Genomic DNA, 24,250 nt, shown 5'->3' on the forward strand with positions numbered 1-24,250 from the left:
TGAAAATAAACTACAAGAACCCCTGTAGGGAGCCGAGGACTGGCAGGAGCCTGAGTCCCTGGCTGCTTCCTGGAGCGCGCGCCTTGCTCACCTTCCTCTGGACTTGATCGACGTGGAACAGAATAAGGACCCAGTTTAGACCGCTGTAATTTTGCGTTTTCTGTCACATGGCATCAAACTTATTCCTAAATCATAGACATTATATATACCTTTGCTTCTAGGGAAGAAGAGGGTCTGATGGTCTGGTGCTTTTTCACCCGCCCTCCCACACCACAGGGACAAAAGGAGAATCCTAAAAGCTTCCAGAGAGAACAGACAGGTCACACACCAAGATTCAAGAATCAGAATTGCATTAGTTTCCCAACAGCGACACTAAAAGGTAGAAGGCAATACAGCAATGCATTCAAAATGCTGAAGGAAAACTTTCTCCAAACCAGAATTTTATACACAACCAAAGTTTAGATATGGAACGAACTTAAGAGTGGCTACGTGACCTGCTTTGGTCATTGGAATGTGGGCAGAAGAGACACGTGTCACTTCGGAGCAGCAGCGTGAGGGTCATCTCTGGTTAGCCGCATCCTCTTCTCCTCTGGCTTGACACTGGTGATGCTCCAGACAAAAGCTGCTCCATCCCCTGGGTCCGGGGACAAAGATGAGGCACAGCACAGAGCTCCAGGCAACCCATGAGGGACATGTAACACGCCGGAGGAGACATGTTTCTTGTTGGAAGCCAGCGAGGTGTTGGGGCCGTATGTTACCACATCATAACTTAACCTCGGGTGACATACAAAGGGGTGACCTAGAAAAGAGAAAGATATGAGATAAAGGAAAAGGGACCCACCAGAGGAAAAAGAAGGAAGATCCCGGCACAAGAGGACAGATGGTCCATATTGGAGCAGGAGGGCATAGGATTCCTGCAGGGATGTTTCATGAAGTAGATAAAATGACTCAATTACCTGAGGTGCTGGAATATATTGAGAGTAGAGTAACATTTCTAGCAGAGACTCTGGAAAAGAAATGGGTAATAGGTGTATAGAAAATCAAGCAAATGAGGACTAAGACAATTATCAACTCAGAGACAAAAGAAGAGTTGGAGCGAAGTAATGTATTCATAGGACACTGGATGGCTAGGTTGTGAAAAATATTCTCATGGAAATAATGTAAAAATAGATTAAATTAACAAAATTAAAACAACTATATCAGGGGAAATGCTTCCGTGTGTGTGTGTGTGTGTGTGTGTGTGTGTGTGTGTGTGTGCTGGAAAAATTTCTGTAATTTTTTTAAACGTCTTTATTGGAGTATAATTGCTTTACAATGGTGTGTTAGTTTCTACTTTATAACAAAGTGAATCAGCTATATGTATACATATATCCCCATATCGCCTCCCTCTTGCATCTCCCTCCCTCCCACCCTCCCTATCCCACCCCTCTAGGTGGTCACAAAGCACCAAGCTGATCTCCCTGGACTATGCGGCTGCTTCCCACTAACTCTCTATTTTGCACCCTAATTCTTTCTTAACTTTCTCCGTTCCATTTTGTTTTCGCTTTCTGGACTTCCTTTAGTTAGATGTAGTACATCCTGGAACGAACCCCTAGTTTTTGTCTTTTCGCTCCCAGCTTTCTACCTCCTGTTTGGCTCTATTTTCTAGAAGATGGTCTCGACTGTATCTTCCAATACTTGTAAGGAAGTTTTGACCTATGACCTCCCGTTGCTGCCCCTTATCATACAGACACTCAGTAGGGAGGAAGGAGAGGAATGATACTGGGTGTGGAGCCAGCCTGGCGGGCTGCACTTTTGTATCTTTGTTTATATCCCATATCTCATCCCTAGTGTTATTCGCGCCTTCTTCTTTTCCTTGATGAAATCTTAAAACAAATAAATCATTTACGGGGGCTGAATTGGCAGATTGCGATGGACATATACACACTTCTATATATAAAACAGGCAACTAATAAAGACCTACTGTATAGCACAGGGCCCTCTACTCCATACTCTGTCATGGCCTATATGGGAAAGGAATCTAAAAAAGAGTGAAGATATATATATATATACGTATAACTGACTCACTTTGCTGTACCCCTGAAACTAACACAATATTGTACATCAACTATAGTCCAATAAAAATGGTTTGAAACTCATTTTGGCTTCCTTGATTCTTTGTCTTTATTTCTACTGTGCTTATTATTCTTTCCTTGTAATTCCTTTATCTTTGCTTATTATGAAATCTTTTTGTTGATTTCCTTATTTTTTCTCCATACGTCAAGCACAGAAATTTCTGAAAACATAGACGAAAATAAAGAGTTAACAAAAGGCATAACGGCCAGTCATATTTTAGTGTAAGCATAATTTTGGTGTAAGCACTCTTCTGTGCATGTACACGCCCAACGCACACACAGACATGTCTTTTTGGAAGAAAAAGTCTAATATTAAATATAGTTTCGTAGTTGTCTTTTACCTTTCATTTAATATTCTGTTGTGAACCGTCTCTCGTGTCAAATGCAGAGTTCCGACGTTTTCTTAAGCAGTCAAGAAACATCTTTACCCCAAAGAAATCACACTCAGAGCCTCGAGGAGCAGAAGACATGTAGTCAGGGTCCCGGGTAGACGCCCACTGGAAGCGGGCTTCGGCCCACGTTGGGCGTGAATCTCGGGGGCGGGGACTCAGCGTTCATTTGCATAACCAGAATGAAATGCGATATATGTTCAAGTGAAAGCCATAGTTTTCCTTTAAAGCAATTATTTCAAAGAATGAGACTTCAGTCACTTAAACGGAAAGAAGTTTTGCAAGCTCTTGACCCGAGCTTACGTTCACCCTCAGTACAAATGGGGTCAATCTCCCTGGCATTGTCTCCCGAGGCCGCCCACCATAGACCTCCTCATGCTTACTCCTCAGCACGTGTGAATCTTCTGTTCAGAAGATTCGCCTGCTGTAGGACTAAAGCAAGACAGAGACCTTAATTTTTGGAGGCCTTGCAGAAATAAGCAGGGCTGATGTGTGTGAAAAAAAATAGACCTAACGAGAAAGCTTGCTGTTTGGCCAACTCGTCAGCCCTGCCATTCTCGGTGCACAGACTCAGGGTTTATTCTGGTTTCGTTTGGCTTTCTTACGAAGGTATTTCTGCGTGGGTCTACCGCCTGGGAAGCAAGGGACTCGTTGGCCGCCCGGAAGCACTCTGCGAGCCGCAACCGCGACCCGGTGAAACTGGAATTAAGGAAAAGCCTGAGGAGAAGTTGCCAGCGACTCAGGCGTTACCATGACGCTTTTGTGCTGGAAGCGCCGCGGGCTTCACCTAGGCTCCGGGAGCTGCATTTCTCGCGGTGGTAGTACTGCTTTTCGTGCTTTTCAATCTCCCGAGTCCGATTCTCCGTGTAACGTCGTTTTCTGCACGTGGAAGGTTATGTAGATGGGTGAATTCCTTCTTTGGTTTCCTGTTGTCTTCCGCAAGATGTAATGTTTGCGAACCCTGCACATGTTCTCGCGTTACTGTGGATGCTGCTGTTCGGTGTGTCTCTCGGCTCATCACGGACTGTTGTATTTCCGTTTTCTGTTGATAGACGTTCGGCTTGAGTGCAGCCTCAGGCCCTCTCAACACTCTGAGAGGTGTTCTTGCACGTCCCACCTAGTGGTACGACGGACATGGCCTTCGATTTAGCTTCCATTTTACTAAGTAGTGGTGATTTTCTTCCTAAGTAGTCATACCATTTCAGACTTCCTGTGAGAGAAATTGATCAAAGTGTGTACTTCACTTTTCATTTCTCTAATGCCAATTTTTGCTTTTTCGTCCAAAGAGATTGTAGCAGGGTACCCTCGCCAGCACTATATCAACATTACGTTGTTTTTCACATGCTGAGCAACTCCTGCTGTTTTCAGGCTTTTACAAATTTTTTTTAAAAAACAAACTTATTTATTTCTGGCTGCATTGGGTCTTCGTTGCGGTGCGCGGTCTTCTCCTTCTGGTGGCTTCCCTTGTGGCGGAGCTGGGGCTCTCGGTTCTCCTTCTGGTGGCTTCTCCTGTTGCAGAGCTGTGGCTCTTGGCGCGCGGGCTTCAGTAGTGGTGGCTCGTGGGCTCTAGAGCGCAGGCTCAGTAGTTGTGGCGCACAGGCTTAGCTGCTCCGGGGCATGTGGGATCTTCCCAGACCAGGGCACGAACCTGTGCCCCTTGCATTGGCAGGTGGATTCTTAAGCACTGCGCCACCAGGGAAGTCCCTCAGGCTTTCACAAGTTTTGACCATCTGGTAGGTATCAAATCCATCGTTTAAAGCGTCGGCATAGAATTGCACTGTGTGGATGAGCCATCACTTGTTCTAATCAAGGCATGTAGATAGTTTCCAATTTTTCTATTTTATAATCAAAGCAGCGGTTGTCCAATTACTTCCTTAGAATAAATTCCAGGAGTGGAAATGCTGGACTGAATGTTCCACACATGAAAATTTTTGATCCGTATTACCGAGCTGCCATTCGGCAAGCTTGTACAAGTTTATATTGCCATCTGCAGGATTTGCGTGCCTTTCCCCCCATACCCGTTTCAAAAGCAGCTTTAAAAAAAAAAATCTAAGTGATGTATATACCTAATTTTAAAGGTCAAATGACGCAAGGCTTTCAGGAGAGCAAAACCCCAAACTGCTTTTCCCCATCCCAATTCCCACTTCCCAGAAACCACCAGTTTACATCCTTAGCCGTTTCATCTGTCTGCTTCTCTATCTCATAATACACTTCTACTGCTCTTGCTTCATTTTGCTTTAAACTGTGGCTGACTCAGCCAGTTGCCCACCCTGACACCAATTTCTTCCTCGGCCTTCAGAGGTAGCTTAGAATTCCTGAGCCTTTCCAGTGTTCTGAAGCATTAAAATCTCCTGGTCACCACCTAGCTGCTGTTAGCTGTTCTGCTGTTTTTGGTTGTATTTGTTAAATACATTTTGTTTATTTATATATTTGTCTATGTATTTATTTTTGGATGCAATGGGTCTTCCTTGCTGTGCACGGGCTTTCTCTAGTTTCGGTTAGCGGGGGCTACTCTTCGTTGTGACACGCAGTCTTCTCATTCCAGTGGCTTCTCTTGTTGCGTGAAGAATACAGGCTGTAGGCACGCGGGCTTCAGTAGTTGTAGCACGCGGGCTCAGTAGTTGTGGCTTGCGGGCTCTAGAGCACAGGCTCAGTAGTTGTGGCACATGGGCTTACTTGCTCCAGGGCCTGTGGGATCTTCCCGGACCAGGGCTGGAACCTGTGTTCCCTGCGTTGGCAGACAGATTCTGAACCACTGCCCCACCAGGGAAGGCCTGCTCTTCCACTTTTGTCAATATGAATTTATCATTTTTCTTTTCATTCCTTTACTGTCATTTAGTGGGGTTTTGTGGATGGCATGGAGATAAATGGGTGTGTTTAATCTACAATTTTCAACCTGAAATCCCAAGATCCTGTAGATTTTATTTCATATTTTATTATGATTTTTTTTTTTTGGCCGCACCACACAGCTTGCTGGATCTCAGTTTTCTGACAAGGGATGGAACCCGTGCCCCCTGAAGTGGAAGCTCAGAATCCCAACCACCGGACGGCCAGGGAATTCCCGATAGTGTACATTTTAGAAAATTGAAAAGAAACCCTTTGAAAACGATTAGAATATTATCCATTTCACAAAGGCTCTTCTGAAAACAGGATAACAGTTGGGACACAGGATGCACCTTAAACAATATGCAATCCCACCCTTTTATTTTTCGAAGGACGCAGCCGAGCGGCCCCTCGTGGAGTATGTTGCCCAAACCAGTCTGACTTGTCCCTCGGGCCTCTTTGCCCTGGGCCCAGAGCTTCACCATCCTGGCGGGCCACCAAGGGACTCGGGGAGTTTCTAAAAATCCCATGCCCAGGACTCCACCCTGGGCCAATTAAATGATTCTCTCAGGGTGCGGGGATTGGGTATCAGCGTTGTTTAAGCTCTCAAGTGGTTCTCAAGTGCAGGATCACTGTCCTAGGCCAAGAAACTCACTGATTTTGCCCACCGGTAACAGCACGGTAATATTTGGGCAATAAGACGTCCAGCCCGTGCCCTTGTTATGCAATTACTTTTGTGTGTTGTCCCGATTCGGAATGGTGTCTATTTTCATGCCTTAATTTCACAAGCCTGTATTCTGTTAATTTGATTAACAAAGAGCACTTTATGCTAACTTCGCTGGCGGCATTAATATCGCACTCCCCTGTGCCACACTCCTTTAGCAGAGGCATACGATTTAGCTTAGTCCTCACATCACATTTACACCCTCCAGTAAGTCCTCATGAGAGAGTGAAAACTGTCGAGTGATGCGGCCACTTTTCTCTCTCTGGATTTTTGCATCGTCGGAGTGCAGCAGTGGCAGAGAATTTTATGCACTTAATGGCTATTATTGTGATTAAAATGTGGACACTTCAGTCGTAGTCACCAGAATCCGCCATTATGATGAACTGATCTAATATCTCTATTTATTAAGTCACAGGCTGGGTTCCATCCCCCCACCCCACCTCCAGCGTGACTGAGAACAGGCTTAATTCCTAGAGGGGCTCGTCAGCCTCGCTGCATTTTAGCTCTGGCCTGCAGATAGCATAGTCATCACTCATCATGGTTATTAGAGGAAAATAAGATGGATTAGTATATATCATCAGTAGTGGAGGAGGGGAAAATCCAACAGGTTTAGAGTAAAGGATGTGCTGAGGGGACTTCCTCATGGTCACGCCCCAGTGGCTGTGTTTCAGAACACAAATTTTGGTCTGTGGTCATATTCTGGTCTGCCACTAGCCAAGTACCAAGTTAGGTAGTGTCTCTGAGCCTGTTTTTTTTCACCTGTGAAAGTGGGATAACGTAGTACCCTATACGGTGGTTTTCAAGGCTAAAGGTGAGGTTAAGTGTATTCGTACAGCACCTGGGATGAATGATAGCTATAGTTATTTGTTATTATTACTATTATTAAGATTTGGAGAGGGAGCATAAATCATATGACTCCCGAATAAAGCCGTCATGCCTTCCTGCTGCACAGCGAATAAAAGGCAGCCTCCTTCCCTGGGCTCTGTACGTGATCAGGTCCCTGCCTGCCTCTTGCCCAGCACGCCTCCTACCCCAAACTGTGTTTTGCCTGGCTGTTCCCTGAACTCGGCAAGCTCCTTTGCTGCCTTAGGGCCTTTGCATTTGCTGTTTCCTTTTTTTGGAAGGTTTTTTGCCAGATCTTGTGCAGCTAGGTTTTTTGTGGGAAAGGTGGGTGTATATACTGTGTATTCTTCATTCAAATCAAGGTACGGGATCTTTTGCCTTCCTGAGATTTAGGTCTCAGCTCAAACATCACCACCTGAAAGCAACCATCGCTGACGAAGTCCCCTTGCCGTGCCCTCTGGCACATCACCCTGCTTTATTTTCTCCAGAGCTCTCATCATGATCTCCAGTTACCTTGTGCACGGTTTATTTTTATGTCTGTCTACCCCCATCCCGCCCCACCCTCCTAGAGAAAGCACTGAGAGAGCAGCCACTTTACTGTGTTTAATTCTATATCCTCAGTACCTTGAACAGCATCTGGTGCACAGGAGACACTCAACAAATACTTGAATGAATAGTTGATGTAGAAGATGCAAAAGGAGGGGTGATGGTGACAGAAGCATGGCCAATGAGGGTGGGAGGAGGTGGGGAGGAGGACCACTTACTTCCAAGACAGGCGGGAAGGGGAGGGATGAGGGGAAGCTGGAGACTTTTTTATATGCAGCGCAGGGCTTCGAGAGGGCTGCTTCGGCTGACCGCTTAGACATTTTCACAAACGAAAGGGTGCAGTTACCTGCTGGGGGCTGAAGGGCAGCGGAAGAGGGGTCTGGCTTTTGAGGCTAGTAGAGGGTTTTGGAATAATTATACTAGCTGCCATTTAGTTAGCAGTTAGGCACCAGGCACTGTTCCAAGCCCTTTAAACATATTAGCTCATTTCATCTCTTGACAATTCTATGAGGAAAGGAACTATCATTACTTCCATTTTAAGATCTGGAAATTGAGGTCCAGAGAAGTCAATTAACTTTTTCCCAAGGTCAGACATCTAAGATGTAGCAGAGCTGGGATTTGAACCCAGGCTCTCTGGCTGGTGGAGCCTGTGTGAAGAACCACCACAATTCCCTGCCTCCCTGGTCCCTGAGGTGCGGGTCTATGAAGGGTCAGCTAGAGATGAAGAGGAGGACTGTGGAATGAATGGTACATGGCAGGCCCAGGGGCAGCCAGCCAGCCAGCATGCTGTGCCAGGAACCCAGGAATGGGAGCAAAGAGAGTGAATGGGTCGGGAGACGTGGGTGGTTGTGACTCAGGATTAAGCATGGCAAAGACGGAGGCTGAGGCATTCTGAAGTGCGTGAGGGAAGGGGTTTCTGGGGAGAGAAAACAGCATGTGCAAAGGCCCTGAGGTGGGAAAGAGCTTAGCTCATTGGGAGGAGTGAAAGGACAGTGTCAGAGTACAGTCGCAGGGGGCGGGGGAGGGTGACTGGTAGGCATTCAAACAGTCCAAGGTGGAGCCTAGGCATTGGTATTGTGTAAAATACCCCAGGTTATGCAGCCAGAGTTGAGAACCACTGATTTAGACCTATTTCCAGGTGATACTAGTTTGGGGCTCACACTTTGAGAAACATGCTCTAGATGATTCTAATGAGTAGCCAAGGTTGAGAACCATTCACTGAACAGCACAGAGCCATGGCTTCAAAGTGTGACTGAGGAACAGGCAAGGCCCTGGCCTCCTCTCAGGGAACCGGGGCATGGGAGTAGCTTCCACAGGACCGAGGCGAGGGAGAAGGGAGCATTGGTTGGGAAAGAATGAACTTGGGTGAGGAGCAGCAAAGGTGGAAACTAAAGGGGGGCTTTATCCAAGGGGCAGGCAGAGGAAGAAGGGCTAGCAACCTGGCACTGAGGCCAGGGCACCGTGGTGCAGGAAGGAGCAAAAGGAGGCTGATGGGGAGAGGCGGGGACGGGCAGAACTGCAGGTGGGGCTCCCGAGGTTCAAGGCTCACACCAGACAGCTGTTCCATGCTGGTGACGGCAGCTCATTATTCATCGTTTAGTTTACACTTCACCCCCCCTCTCCAAAAGATGGGTGGCAAACTCTGAAATACGGAAGTATGGAAGGTGACGCGATGGTGTGTGGTGGGGGAAGGGGGACAGGCTGAGCATGGGGTTAGAATTTACTGAGCTGACAAGGTTGTCAACATCAAGTGAGGTCCCGAAAGCCTAGGGCAGTGCGGCAGAGCCAGGGTCATATACCGTATGGTGCGGAGCTGGGGGGAGCGGGGACTGGTTAACATCTACCCAGCACCCACTACGTGCCAGATAGCGTGCTTGCACTTCCTTTCTTTCTCATTTAATAATGCAAGGCCTGGTGGGCCATGGGAAAGTTTGGATTTTCTTCTTAAATGCGCTGGGAAGTCACTGGAGGGTTTTTAAGAGGGAAGTGATGAGAGTGATGTAGTTAAGTCATATAAGATCAGTACTATGCCCACTCCATTTGATAGGCCAGGAAACTAGAAGTTAGCTAGTCCAGGATCATGCGTAAGGAGGCGGTGGCAGAACCCAGATTGAAACCACGCCCCCTCTAAGATAAAGCAATTCGGGCAAAATGTTAACAGTTGGTGAGCACAGGTAGGGGTCTAGGGTGTTCACTGTTCCCTTCTTTCAACTTTTCTATATGTTTGAAAAATTTTGTAAAAAAAATAGAAAAAAGAACCAGGTCTAACTCCAAAGCTGAAGCTCTTTTTTTCCCACTATGCCATGCCATGTCACTAACCTAAATGACATTAAGTCACTCATTGTCCCCTCTGAGCCTGACTTTGCCCATCAGAACGAGATTGGATCAGATCACCACCAGGGTTCTCTCCCTAACATTTCATGGTGATCTCGCCATGGCAGCATGTAGCTTTAGATCATTAGGCTACACTAAGAGCCAGGTCTTCAACCTGCCCTGCGGTCAGGAAAGCCCTCACGGGTCTCCTGTAACAGCAGCCAGGGACGCGGTTTCTAACCTCTGGGAAGGCAGTCACTGAGGCTGCTCTGCCACACCGCCCGCTGCTGTGTACAAACTGCTGGCCGTCAGTCTCCGTCCACTGGGGGGAATCACTCGCAAAAGGAAACACCTTCTTCTGCCAAGGCTTCGGGTGGGGCTAGAAAAACCGTTCATGACAACACCGAATCAGCACAAGCACCAGGGTCAAGTTCACAGTCAAAGGGGCTGTAAGAGGCCCTAGTTGTCAAGCAGCCTCCAGCCGAGGCCTCTTCGGTCTCGAAGGGAAAGGAATCAGAACGCCCAAACCCATACTAGAGATCGGCGGTGGCAGGGGAATAAGCACCTGCTCCAATTAGGGATCTCCTCTTAAAGTCTCAGAGTTCAGATTAGAGCCAAAAAAGAAAAAACACAATTAAATTTATGGACTTTGTCACCACAAGAGGTAATATAAGTTCAAAACTGATTTTTCAAAAGTTGCAAAATGAATTACGTGAAAACGGGCTCTTTGGGAGGCATGTCTACACTACTGAGGCTATGTTGCCAAGGCCAACTGGGTTCTCCCAAAATGTGGACAGCGAAGTTTGTCAGATTCCTGGGGCTGGCGCGATCATGGATCTGACCCAGTGTGACATTTATGGGCATATTAAGAATCAACATCTTTTCTCCTAACAGTGTTATTTTGTTGCCTGAATCCCTAGGGTCAAAACAAGAATCCTAGGCTGGCCTCTGAAAGCACTGTGACTGCTTTATTAACCTCTGAAAATATGTGGCTGCTTCTCCTCTCCAAGGGCAAATATACTGAGAATTCTTACGATATTTCCCTGTAAGACAGGAAATGACAGTCCAGGCGTAGCGGTGGGGACTGCAGCAGTCAAGTGGGACCCAGTGACATAAGCCTCCCTCCTCAGTTCTTCCTAAGATCACACTTTGGTTTTTCACACAACATATATTTATTCAGAAAAAAAATTTGCAATAAATTATAATAAAAAAGATGACATGAAATACAGAATCCCACTAGCAGCTTTGCCTAGTGACCAAGACATTTGGGGGAAATACAACAAACAATTACAGAATAAGAATCAGGAAACAGTGAAAGGGAGACTAATAGCAACATCACCACGTGGGGTTGAACTGCTTTTTCCCTAAAAACGATAGATTCAGAGTCCTTCCCTACCAGCTGGATCTAAACTCCTTACTTCAGAGGCGCTAGGAAATAGTACATGAGAGGTACTCAGGAGTTAGAGGGTGGGGCTGGAGTAGGCACAGCAGGGAAGCAGATCTCTTATGTCTGCTCTATTTCTTGTCCCCCCTCCCTAGAGATTGTCTAAAACCCTCAACCCTGTGTACATCCCAGGACCAGAGCTGGAAGGAAGGTTGAGGCAGTAAAGCAACTGAGTGCATCTGCCTTCTGGAGAGTGAGCCGGATGCCGCACACAGCCCCACTAACCACATCCCTGACCACCTGAAGGCCCCAGGTGGCAGTAGACTGGGAAATGTGTCTAGGACAGGCATTTCCCTTTGTGTTACGACCCTGCCCCAGCTTCTATCATCTGCCTCTCCAGCGATCCCTTTCTGGACTAGTGGAGATGACAACACTGTTCTTCTGCTCAGTCTGCCATTAACTAAATTCAACACCCAGCCCCTGGCCTAACAGATCTGCAGCTATTTGGCAACCAGTAACTTGACTCCTACTTCTGTAATTCCCAATCAGGAGAGGCTTTAGCCAGAATATCACAGGATACATACCTTTTCTTCCCCCAAAGGACTCAACACATAAGAGATGGGGGAATTGGAGAACCACTCATGGCGGTGCTTCCGCAGCTCTCTCCTTTGATGCTGTAGAAGAGTCAATGCCCAAGACCACACACAGAGCCTATACACGAGGCTCCTGGGATTTCATGTGAACATGTGACAATGAGTCAACTCAGGGTGGTTTTAATGAAAGAAAACCAGGAGGAAGCTAACTGCATCAGGCAGTTTTACAGTCAGTGGCTGGTGGCTGGTTTGCCAACCAACATAGATTACTTTTTTTAAAAAAGGGCTGCCCCGCAGGAGCTTGAGTAAATGACAAGCTCAGAAGGTTGTCTTGGGCGGGAGAGAAGGTGCTTGGTTCATCCTACTGCACAGTCTCTTTTACACAGCACTGGAGAAGGTGACTGGGAGCTAAGGGCAGCTGGTTGTAGAGCCCAGAATCAGTCCTGATGAGGGAGTGGGTGACATCTGCCCCTGGTACTTCAGAAGACCGGAGGGGGGGTTCTAAGGGTTATCCTCAATGCCCCTGCTGGGGGAAGGAGCAGTTTCTACAGAGAGGCCCACTTGAGGTGCAGCCTCCCTTTTTGACTGTGGTACAAGTGTCGCTCTGGAGGTGGATTTCTAAGTGGGGGATGGGCCCCACAGACACCCAGGATTGGTTCACATGTAAAATTTGAATAAGAACCAAAATGGATGGTAGGAAGCAGGACCTGTTGAGCATGAATATTCTCACTCTTGAAACACTCAAAGTGCTTCCACTCTGACTGTGATTCTCTCACATCAATGAGATGTCATCTCCAACAGTCCCTAACATTCTGCTACTAAGTGTGGTCTGAGACAAGAGAATATGGTTCCACCCACTGCAGATGCATAATAGGCCAATGTTAGAGCAATGTACAGATGCCACTGTAGTAGAGATGCACAAATGCATGTAACAGCCACATGGAGATGGTTAACTCACTTTTGGAGACACCCAAGGAGTCACTAAGCTTCACCCAGACTTCTTTTGACATGATAGTGTTAGCAGAGTAGAGAGCAAAGGGGGTGATATGGGGAGGGGGTAGGGCCAAAGTGCTTTAGACGAAGGACTACAGACAAGTCTGAGCTACAGCAAGTAGTGCTTGTAGGCCTAGAATGGGAACATCTCAGAGTTTAGGCCTCAGGTGCTAAGGACAATCATGACAGCTGGGCAGGAGGGCAACAAACACATCCCCAGGTAAAGGAGTGTAAATACAGATTTCTTTGCCTTACAAAGAGAGAACAGAAAAACCACCAAAATATGGTAACTTTGGCTTGGCAATATAAGTCTAAAAGTATCTTGCTGCGTAGGGTATGGTAAGGGAGGGATTAGGAAACTCGCTTCCTTTCGCACTAGAAACAGAACTTTTTCATGCCAACAGCCTCAAAATTCTGCAACAGACCCTTCCTGTGGCATATCTTTTCAAATCATTCTGAAATACTTGGTGCTCAAGATCTTCCGCCTCTAGAATCTTGTAGAGTAGTAAGAGGAAAAGGCTTATTATTAGTCTTCATCACTCCCAAGCAGAAAACTCAGAAGGAACTGGGTAGCACGCTGGCGGTCACTTGGAGTCTGTCTTGCCATAAGGTTGGGTGGAGGCCTTAGAAGGAGGCTAGTGAAGAGAGTAGCTAGAGGGCGAGAGAAAGAAAAGGAGAAAACCCTTGGTCAGACACAACCTAAGCGAAGCCTCAGGGATGGGGGCTGGGGGGGCCAGGGGATGAGGGCAGTGGGAGGAAGTGACTGCCGCAGGCCTGGACACTAGGGATGGAATACACGTGTGCACCGTACACGGACCGTCCTGACCAACGCCCCCGTGTGGCCATTCTTAGGAAGTGCTCTTACCGATCATGTTGGCGCTGACGTTGTTGTACTCAGTGAATTTTAACAGTTCTCGAAGGAATGCCATCAAGTAACGAAAAACATTTCTATGGCATCCTGGAAGCTGGGAAATCACCTGTTTTTTGAAAAAGGGGGTGGGCACTGAGGATAACAGGTGGAGGAAGGGAGTAAGAAGAACTCACAGCTGCCATAAAAGTAGTTTATAATCCAACCCTTACAGGACTCCTCCTTTATTTACTCATGACCGATATAGTACCTGTCAAATGATAACTCCTGAGGCAGAATGCTCATCCTGTTTGGCCCCTGTCCACTCAATAAGCAGGTCACGCAGTTATCACACATTCGCATGCACGCCCTGCCTCAGGAGCAGACGGGTGTTAGCCTGGTCTTTTCCCATCTCCCTAGGCAGGTGGCTGTGGTTTTCTCTGCAATGCCATTTAGCATGGGTGGCAGCACCTCCCGATACTCACTAGTCTGATTCAGAGGTATTCTCAGCTATTGTGCATCAAAATCATTTCAAGATTAAAAACAAACACCAAGAAGACAAAAAGAAAGGCTCACAAGTGTCACCCACCCTCCCTGGTCATGTCATCCAGAATCCCATGTACGATCTGTTTCACTAATCTTACCCCAGAGTAGAGGTATCCACCCTACTCAATAGGTCAACTGGAAAAGGGTGGCAAATATAATAGGAAATAACACAACCTAAAATTTAAGGGTCCCAACTCTCAATGCTGCTGCCCTGCCATGAACAACAGATCCAGACCCATCCTACCCATAGCTGGATGCCCAGCTGGTTTGGTAAAAATCAATGATTTCTCTGTAGGGAAACATGCCTCAAACGCACTCTCAGAGCAATAAAATTCACCTGTCGGCAGATCCGGGGATCCTGAGCAGAGTCGAGGCATCGCTGATAGAGCTCATAACAGATGACAGGTTCTGGCAGGGCTTCCAGGAAAATGAGCAGCGCCTCAGCCACTGAGTGATTACTGCCAGCTGGATTGACTCCCGTCAAGGGAAAGAGGCTCCAAGGAAAAGGCCACACTTAGACCCGATTTTCTCCCTTCCTCAAGCTCCCTCAGGGATGGTTTCCTTCCTCTTATTCAGAGCACCCTGATCCTAATTGGGGTTTGATATTTTATTGGTCCAGGTATGCTGCAGCTGAGTTGTTACAGAATTGATCAAAGACTCTTGGGAGGTTTGGCCCAACTTGAAAGTCAAGGGAATGTGGCCTGTAGAATGACAGTTCACACTGGAAACTAGTCACCACCGTTTCCCATCCTCCTCCCTGTCCTGGTGACAGGAGTGATCATTGGCTTAAAGCAGAACAGCCCCATGGCTGTGGGTCCTATGTCCCATGCCAATTAAAAGTCGCCATTATCTAACCCTTGATTCCTTTTAGTAAGAGTCTGATAAGGAGAGAGGTCGAAAGTTCCTGAGAGGAATTAACTGTATAGTCAATGATTACCTTATAATAAAAGACAGCTACAAAGAAAATAAAGATGGAAAACAAAATCAAATGTAGGTGGGAAGAAGAGTTTGGGCAAGTACACATCCAGCTTCCTAAGCCTTTGTCGAAAAGGATACGGATTGTCTTGGGAATGCTGGTATCCAGACAATCAATGATCTGCTGTAACTCCTCCTGCATTCCAGGGGTTTGGAACAGGTCCTCCTACCAAAGAGGTCACAATGAATGGAACACAGCATCAGCACTAAGGTTCTGACGATCACGCAGGGATCAGGAGAGCAGCAGGAAGCCAAGGGCAGGGTGAGGTGCATATTCGTGATTAGGAACACGAATATGTTCCTAATATATAAAAGGTGTGACAATGGCCCCTTTTCCCTTTATCATCTCTATCATCTGTCTGAAATTTTATTTCAAACTAGAAAATTATCTTCAAAGGTTTCAGCCTGTACCTGATATGGCAGGGGACCAGAGGACTCCATGGGGAGACCAGGTGTTCCCACTTCTAGCCTCCTGACAAGTAGAAGGCAGAATCCAAACATGGAACCACATTCAAATACTGAGACACAGAATGCTAGCGTAGGACTAAAAGGGCATGTCCATACCAAACCTTGCCTTCAAGTTCTTCACTTTTCCATAGGTGAGACAACATTATCTTTCAATTTAATCCCAAGAAAGTTTTCTTTTTTGGAAGAATGGGTTAGGGGTGGCAGGTATTTTAGATAGGATTGAAAAGTGAGGACCAAATTAAAGAAATGGGCTTGAAGTTTGCTTTGGATTTTGAAATCTGCAATGCTTCCATGACAGCTAAAACAGGCGTCACAGATTCAGGTGCTCAGCAGTCCAGGGGAAAGCATGTGTAGCCAGGAGACAGGGGAGGAGTTCGGCCCTGCTCCGCCATTACTCTTATGCCGTGGTCTTAGGTAAATCACCTAGCTTGCATGCTTCAGCTCTCACATCTGTAAACGGGGATACTTCCATCTGCCCAGGCAATCTGATATGACAGTGCTGCTCTGCGGAGGTGGCTTGGGAAAGTTAAAAGCACTGTATATACTGACGTGAGGTATTATCATTTCCCACTGGACTCACACACCTTCCAAAGTTGCAGGGCAGGCCCACTCTCACTCACCTGGTGACAGGCGTGTCTGAATAAGTGATCTACCAGGAGCCAGATCTCCTTGGGGACCTTAAGAGGTTTCTCACTGGCACCTTCATCCAAGGGAACCATCTGCAGCAGGGATTTCTCCTAATAGATAAAAAGGGGTGAGAATCAAAAGGGTCTCAATGAAAATTTCTATGTGTAACCATCTCCCTCAAATTCTGCTTATGTGGGTATAATCTGATCTTCACCTCTTAAGACTTTTCATTTTTTCTCACTGGGACACTCCTGGTCAGAAGGCACTCGATACGGATTCCCACAGTTAAATGATCTCCTTTTCTAGATGCTTCACTTAACCGTTAAGCATTCCACTTGGGTTTATTATGTTTATCACGTGGATGCATTGTGTGCTGTAAATCCTTTCAAGGGTGACACTGAGAACCAGCAATACAGTCACGGTAGAGCCCACACACCACCGGAGACTCATGGACCATTAAATTACAACTAACTGTCAACAGAGCACTTTGAGAGAGCAGCATCTACTTAGGTTTTTGCTGACTTTTTGTTGTTGTTGACTTTTAACTTATTCTTCTTTCAGATCTTACCACAAATATCACAGCTTGCATTGTTGATTTAAATGACGTTCTCTGGTCCTCAGGAATGAAAGACAATTCACATTAGACCTACATATATGAATATTTCAGGCTTGATAGGTCTAATTTTTTTTTTTTTTTGCAGTACGCAGGCCTCTCACCGCTGCGGCCTCTCCCGTTGCGGAGCACAGGCTCCGGACGCGCAGGCTCAGTGGCCATGGCTCACAGGCCCAGCCACTACGCGGCATGTGGGATCTTCCCGGACCGGGGCACGAACCCGTGTCCCCTGCATCGGCAGGCGGACTCTCAACCACTGCGCCACCAGGGAAGCCCAGAAGGTCTAATCTTAAGGCACTAAAACTCAAAGTCTTAAGATACAAAAATAGTAAACTGAATACAGCATACCAAGAGCCAGAAATACCATGAAAAGTCTAGGCTCTGAGTCCAGAAGTTATTCTTTATAGTAATAGCTCAGCAAAGAATTCTTGGGGCTTTGACTCCTTTCACCTAACTTTCTACTCTATGTTAGATTCTCCTGAAAGAATCTCAGGGGAAAACCCAGAAGTGACCTAAATTAGATCAGTAACTAAATCTGAACTTGAAAATGGGGAATAAATTCAATTACCTTATGTTTATATAGTCAAATATAAATTATACCGAAAAGATATCTTAAATAGCTTAAAAGGCATCTGAAGGCAGCCTTCATAAAAAATCTAGTGGAGAAAATGGTGACCAATTTTTGGCATCTTCCCCCTCCTACACCTCCGGCTTAAGGTCATATATATGTTCAAATTTAGGAAATGCTGTAAATTTGATCCACAACCCTTATTTAGCCATGTCACTTTAAGGGAAAGAAGAGAAGCATTTCATTACTTCCAGATAGTGTGTACACTAGAACAGAGCAGAGGGTTCTTCTTGACGTTCTGTTCTTCAGTACGCACTGGTGACCTTTTAAAGCCACTGTGCGCCTTTCTAAGGGAATAAGGAAGAGAAGGCAGCATGACAGTTGGTTATCATTTAAAATCTATCTTCTTCACATTCGTTTTGCTTCCTTTCTTTCTTTCCCTGGGAATCTATCATTTGATATTCACGTTTCCTATAGTTGCCAGACCTTCTATCAGTGGCTCACCCACTAACTTCTTTCCAGTTGCAAGTATTAAATCCAGGCATCTAGATGATATCTGAGCCAAAACACTGTCCATAATGCACTCTGCTCACTTTCTGGACCAAGTGCAACACAAGTACAGATTCCTTAGCAGACACCTTCAAACTTACCATATATAAATTATTCAGCACTGATTCATGTACTTTTAAAAAAATCTGACATCCAATTAGCACTCTTCCTGTACTAAGGCATTAAGGCAATACAAGGCACTGTTCAAGATGAAAAGACTCATGGCCTGCTATTAACAGGGAAGGGCTGGGAAGCAGAGCCATCTCAATCCTTAGTGGTTTCAAAAGGTTAATAAAATGCCAGTAGGTTATATACACCATCCACTATCCATTTTCAAATTCATGTGTGATAATATGAAATGTCATACTTGTATCTCTGAAGTCTCGAGAAAGATTATGCACAAGAAACAATACTTTTTTTAAAAAGTCCACAAATTATCCTGAACTCTAATTTTCAAAGGGAAACCAGGCATGCTTTGTCTTCTTCTTTCAATGGGACACATTTAGTGCCTGATAAGCTCACACTCTGTAACGTTAGTGCTATTAACTGAAGCACAAAAACAGTACACCATCTCCACCAACAAACTGCATTAAACTCCACCAAATGGGGAGGTCACGTTAGATACTGTGTGAAAGTACTTTAAGAATGTTTTTCAAGCCCACGTTTCTCTACCGGATGGCCCTGTGTGGAGCCAGGCACCCTCCAGCTTGAAGATGGGGAGGTGGCAAAGCACCGCAGAAGGAGCGTTCACTCGGTTCCTTCACTGGGTATTCAGAAGACCCAGGTTCTAGTTCCCTCTGCCCCATACCCCTGATGTCAGGAGCAGTATAACTTCAGCGAGGTTTTTAACCTTCTTGGGCCTTGGTTGTCTATTAGAATGGAGAAGACACCTTACCCTGTCTGAAGGCAGGGAGCTCTACCAGACGATCCCTTATGATCTCATTCAGCTCTAGGATTCTAGTCTATGATCTGTTTCTTGATCGTACCTGTGTATTCTTTCAGTAATTAATCACTATTATCACTTCCCCCAAATCACTCTTAATGCAACAGAAATTCATTTCTGCTTTTACTATCATTGGAAATGGAAAATGGCAAACGGTACCCTCCTCCATCTCACAAGCTTTTACATACATCAAGACAGCTCTTTAGTTACTTCTTATTTCAAGAATACAAATCTGAAACCTTGAGTCCTATTGCTTTTACGTACTGGGTCTCAATGACTTGACTGGTGCAGTAAAATAAATATCTTTCCTGTACTTCAGACACGCTTAAAGACAGCTGGCAGGACTTTGGGGGATTCTCATGCAGTCAGAGGTGTCTGATATGGGAAAGCCTCGGGATAAATTCCAGGGACCATGGCTAAATGTTAATCAAGCACAGGGAAACACATAACCGCCAATGGATTGCATTACCTTTTCTAGGAAGCTGTCTTCTTCCTGAGAGCAGAGCAGGAAAAGAAAGTCATTGACAGATAGAAAATGATTAGAATTAATTTACAGAATTAGAAACAGATCAGTATTATTAGAATGCACTACCTCACTAGATACATTTTAAATTCTTCAAATAAATCATGATTGTTGAAAATGGAACACATTCTCATATGCAAAGTTCTCTATCATGCGTATTCAAATTTTGTGCAGTATATTGAGACTATCGGTCAAGAAACATACATGTCCAGTCCTAGACTTTTGTGTCTTTTGGCAGCTGCCAGCTGAGCCAGCCAGACACCCACTGATACTTCCTTTTCCCGTGCTGCCTGGAGGCAGGCCCTGCCGCTATGCTGTGTGGCATCTCGCTCACCCTGACGCCACTTCAGTGGAAGAATTTGGCTGTGAGCCCGACAGCGGCCATTCAGGAGATGGTAAGCTTCTCTCCTCTCCACTGCCATGCCTCTCACCACCATAGCTAGCCTCCCAAGCAGTATCTCACACTCCTTTCCATCGCCCGGTACCCTCTCCCCTCCTCAAGGGCCCCTAAAGTCCTCAAATATGGAAGTCCCTCTGAAATGCAAATTCATTTCATTTCAGACCTTTGTGGACCATAAGATCCATCATTATCCCCTACTGGGTTTTCCTACAGAGTATAAGAGAAAAAAGAGAAGCAGGGGAGAGGGAAAAAGGTACCTTTTTAATGGCCTCTGTCTTTTGTGCTATTATTACAATGTAACAATGACAACAGCGACAGTAACTACTGCCACCACTTAGGAGGCATCTGCCATGTAGCAGTAACTGCAATGGGCTCTTATACAATGTCATTTAGTCTGCACATATGCACAAAGTAGATATTATTCCCGTTTTACAGATGAGGAAACTGAGGCTCTGGGAGATTAAATCATTTGCCCACAGTCACACTATTAGGTATTAAGTGGCAGAATCAGGATTAGAACTCAGGTCTGACTGACTCCACAGTCATTACCACTATGCTCCCTTAGATAACTTGAAAAGGATAAACTGACTGCTTCTTAGACAAAGAGGCAGGGGAAAGCTTGGAGAATGTATTCTACTCCCAGCAGGCTAAAGACAGTTATAAGGCAGCAGGGTTAGTGGAAAGAGTACAGGCATGGGTGTCAGACAGTCCTGGGTACAAATCTTCATGCTACCTCTTATTATTTTGTACAGACTGCAGGCAAGTTAGTAAACTTCATAGAGCCCCAGTTCCTGCATCTCTATAACAGGGATAATACCATGTACCTCACAGGGACACAGAAGCAGTCTAAAACACAGCGGGTGTGGGGCAGTGGTGACACAGTATGCCAGCAGCAGGCCTGGTCTCTCAAAGTTCCCTGCACTCCCCAGCAACTTCCAACCCTGCCATGGGCCACCAAGAACTTGGATATAAATCCCACGTCTCGGTCTGAGAGTAAAAGGAAAAATCCTGATCTTACCTTCACAGATGTGCAGGAGGTTGGAGGTGGGGAAATATGTGTTCCCTGATACTCCAAGTAGTAATGCTGAATGTATTTGTCCCAAATGACTGTTATATATGCTGGGTAGGGTTTTTAGTATTACTAGGTACATTATGAATTAAACATGCTCTTGTAGGTTTACCTAGACTTTTAAATACCATATATAGAATGAAATAAAAATAATCAGAGTAACAGTGCTTTAAAAAGTATACAATATTCATAGTATTGTAATTATAACACTTCTTAATGTGGAAGTTAATTCTGAGTGCCAAACATCTAATTTAACTAAATTTTGGAGCATAACCTTTTTTAAAATTTAGAACTACTTATTAACAAAGAGAGAATCTGCTTGTCTGACAGACTTCTCTATTTTCCCTCCTATGAATATGTGCCACATGATATGATGAGTAAAACCAGGCAGAGTTTTTATATACTAACCTGTCAAACCAAGCCTTCCAAAAGGTTTTCTTCAGGCATTGACTACCTACCAGTGCAAGGCAGTGAGCTAAATGTCTTTGAGGGGTAGGGGGGGTATGAAAAGTGAGGCTACAGAGAGGGGAAAGACACGGTCCCTGACTCGGGTTTACAACTGAATTGGGGTAAGGATTCCCAGAACTTATGGCCTGGCACTACTGTAATTCACCAATATGAGTTCTCAATAAATGGTTAAAACAAACAAACAAAAAACCAGGGGTTCAAAGGAAAGAGAGATGGCTTTCAACTGGGGCTGTCAGGGGACTTTTTCACAATGGTGATGTAACCTAACTAGCCCTTGAAAGATTCACAGGATTTAAAAGGGCAGAAATGGGGTGGGGACATTACAAGTGGGAGGGGACAGAAATAAACAAAGTTGCAGAGAAGGTAAATCACAAGGTGAGATTAGGGAAGAGTTAGTCATCTGGTTCGTGGGGAGCAGGAGGGGATAATAAGAAAAATAGTAGGAAATAAATCTAAGAAGGTGTGTTGAAGTCAGACTTTGCTGGACCTTGAATGACAGGTAAAGCAATTTGGATAGTATTCAGCAGGCATGGGGGAGCCGCATGCCTAACTTTAAGCAAGGAAGTGATAGGCCCCAAAGCTGTATTACAGAAAGATCAGTCTGACAGCCCTGAAGAGGGAAAAGAGAAGGCTAGAGAAATAGAGGTGAAGGGAATTGTTAAAAGGCTATTGAGGTAGGTCAAGCAGGAGAGAGCAAGCACCTCAACTAATAATGGGAACATAATATTTTTTAAAAAATGAATGGGGGGCTTCCCTGGTGGCGCAGTGGTTGAGAGTCTGCCTGCCGATGCAGGGGACATGGGTTCGTGCCCCGGTTAGGGAAGATCCCACATGCCGCGGAGCGGGCTCGCTGAGCCTATGCTCTGCAATGGGAGAGGCCACAACAGTGAGAGGCCCACGTACTGCAAAAAAAAAAAAAAAAAAAACAACAACAACAAAAATGAATGGGGCTTCCCTGGTGGCGCAGTGGTTAAGAATCTGCCTGTCAATGCAGGAGAGACACGGGTTCAAGCCCTGGTCCAGGAAGATCCCACATGCCGCAGAGCAACTAAGCTCTCAACTAAGTTGTGCACCACAACTACTGAGCCTGCACTCTAGAGCCTGCGAGCCACAACTACTGAAGCCTGCATGCCTAGGGCCTATGCTCCGCAGCAAGAGAAGCCACCGCAATGAGAAGCTCGTGCACTGCAATGAAGAGTAGCCCCTGCTTGCTGCAACTAGAGGAAGCCCACGTGCAGCAATGAAGACCCAACGCAGACAAAAATAAAATAAATACAATTAAAAATAATATGATAAAAAATTATTTTAAAAAATGAATGGATACAAGAGAAAACTCTGAAATCAAAAGGACTTTGATACTGGTGGAGGGGCAGCAGATTTACACTGAGAGTTTATTTCTCTGACTTCAGGCATAAAGTAGGTGTAATTTATATTTATTTCAAGTCTAGGTTCAACTCTGAAAATAGAAACACCACTTAGCTCTCACTAATAAAGAGCATTCTCTTAAGGTAGTCCTAAGGTTGCTGCTAATCACTTAGTTCAACTGACTTGCCCACTTTCCGCAAAAGGCTACGTGTTGATCACATTAAAAAAGGGAAAAGCGTTCAGGAGTCCCCAGCGGGGCAACACTGGCATATTACAAATGCACTGCAAATCATTCTTCATTCCAGCATTCACCCTTAGAGGAATTTTCCCAGTAGTAAATGCAGCTAAAATCATGTAAAAAGAGTCATTTAGAGGCAGATTCAAATTTAAAAATAAAAAGCAGAAAACAGAATGGATACTGAAGTTCTAGAAAGGACTCATTCATGTGAAATATAAAAAGAAACACAAACCATACACTTAACAGGATAAGAAATGGGTTGTTAGATCAGTAAGACAAAGTAAACACCTACTTGGAGAGATCACTGGGAACAAATTAATCACCAAGTTGTTATTCGTGTTATTTCAAATTTTTGATATTGTTCTCCTAATAGACATGTCCCCAAGCAAATACAGTTGGTTCCCCCATCCCTCAACTTTTTTCACCTCTGTATTTACAAGCCAAACCTTTAACTGGTGGGTTCAAGCCTGGCCTCCTCTCTACTAGTCCAGTCTACATGCAAACCAGAATGTTCCTCCAAATATGTCCATTTACAGCCACATACAACTCATTAAAGACTTCCGGTGGATCTAGATGCCCTCTGGCTCCAGTATAAACTCATCTGTTGACTTCAAGACTCTCTATCCCCCGGGACTTCCCTGGTGGTCCAGTGGGTAAGACTCCACACTCCCAATGCAGGGGACCTAGGTTCGATCCCTGGACAGGGAATTAGATCCCGCCTGCATGCCACAACTAAGAAGCCCACATGCCGCAAGTGAAGATCCCACATGCCACAACTAAGACCCGGTGCAGCCAAAATAAATAAATAAATAATAAATACTAAAAAAAAAAAAGAGCAAAAGTGTTAATTTAAAAAGAAAAAAAGGGACTTTCCTGGTGGCGCAGTGGTTAAGAATCCACCTGCCAACGCAGGGGACATGGGTTCGATCCCTGGTCCAGGAAGATCCCATATGCCACGGAGCAACTAAGCCCATGTGCCACAACTACAGAGCCTGTGCTCTAAAGCTCACGAGCCACAACTACTGGGCCTGTGCGGCACAACTACTGAAGCCTGCACACCCTACAGTCCGCGCACCGCAACTACTGAGTCCATGCACCGCGACTACTGAAGTCCACACGCCTAGAGCCCGTGCTCCACAAGAGAAGCCACTGCAGTGAGAAGCCCATGCACTGCAACGAAGAGTAGCCCCTGGTCACCACAACTAGAGAAAGCCCGTGTGCAGCAATGAAGACCCAATGCAGCCAAAAATAAAATATAATAAAATGAGTTTAAAAAATAACATAAAACTGGGCTTCCCTGGTGGCGCAGTGGTTGAGAGTCCGCCTGCC

At 45.5% G+C, this 24,250-nt stretch overlaps 1 protein-coding gene across 5 annotated transcripts in view; it reads right to left on the bottom strand.

Annotated features, from left to right (window-relative positions):
• Positions 1 to 333: 333 nt before the first annotated feature.
• The window catches only part of OCRL (OCRL inositol polyphosphate-5-phosphatase), a 66,984-nt gene continuing 43,067 nt past the window's right edge, over positions 334 to 24,250 (bottom strand). For 2 of the 5 annotated variants that reach the window (XM_033849191.2, XM_033849193.2), the window contains 6 exons: positions 19,328 to 19,351; positions 16,179 to 16,295; positions 15,172 to 15,256; positions 14,453 to 14,580; positions 13,588 to 13,699; positions 10,901 to 13,373 (listed from right to left, as the gene is read on the bottom strand). In XM_033849191.2, coding sequence (XP_033705082.1) covers positions 13,249 to 13,373; positions 13,588 to 13,699; positions 14,453 to 14,580; positions 15,172 to 15,256; positions 16,179 to 16,295; positions 19,328 to 19,351 — 591 coding nt within the window. In that variant the 3' untranslated portion in view covers positions 10,901 to 13,248. Of the gene's footprint in view, positions 800 to 956; positions 13,374 to 13,587; positions 13,700 to 14,452; positions 14,581 to 15,171; positions 15,257 to 16,178; positions 16,296 to 19,327; positions 19,352 to 24,250 lie in introns of those variants that run through there. The other 3 variants (XM_073799329.1, XM_033849194.2, XM_033849192.2) reach the window with 3 other exon arrangements.

The sequence above is a fragment of the Tursiops truncatus genome, chromosome X (genome assembly GCF_011762595.2).
Source record: "Tursiops truncatus isolate mTurTru1 chromosome X, mTurTru1.mat.Y, whole genome shotgun sequence".
Classification (NCBI taxonomy): domain Eukaryota; kingdom Metazoa; phylum Chordata; class Mammalia; order Artiodactyla; family Delphinidae; genus Tursiops; species Tursiops truncatus.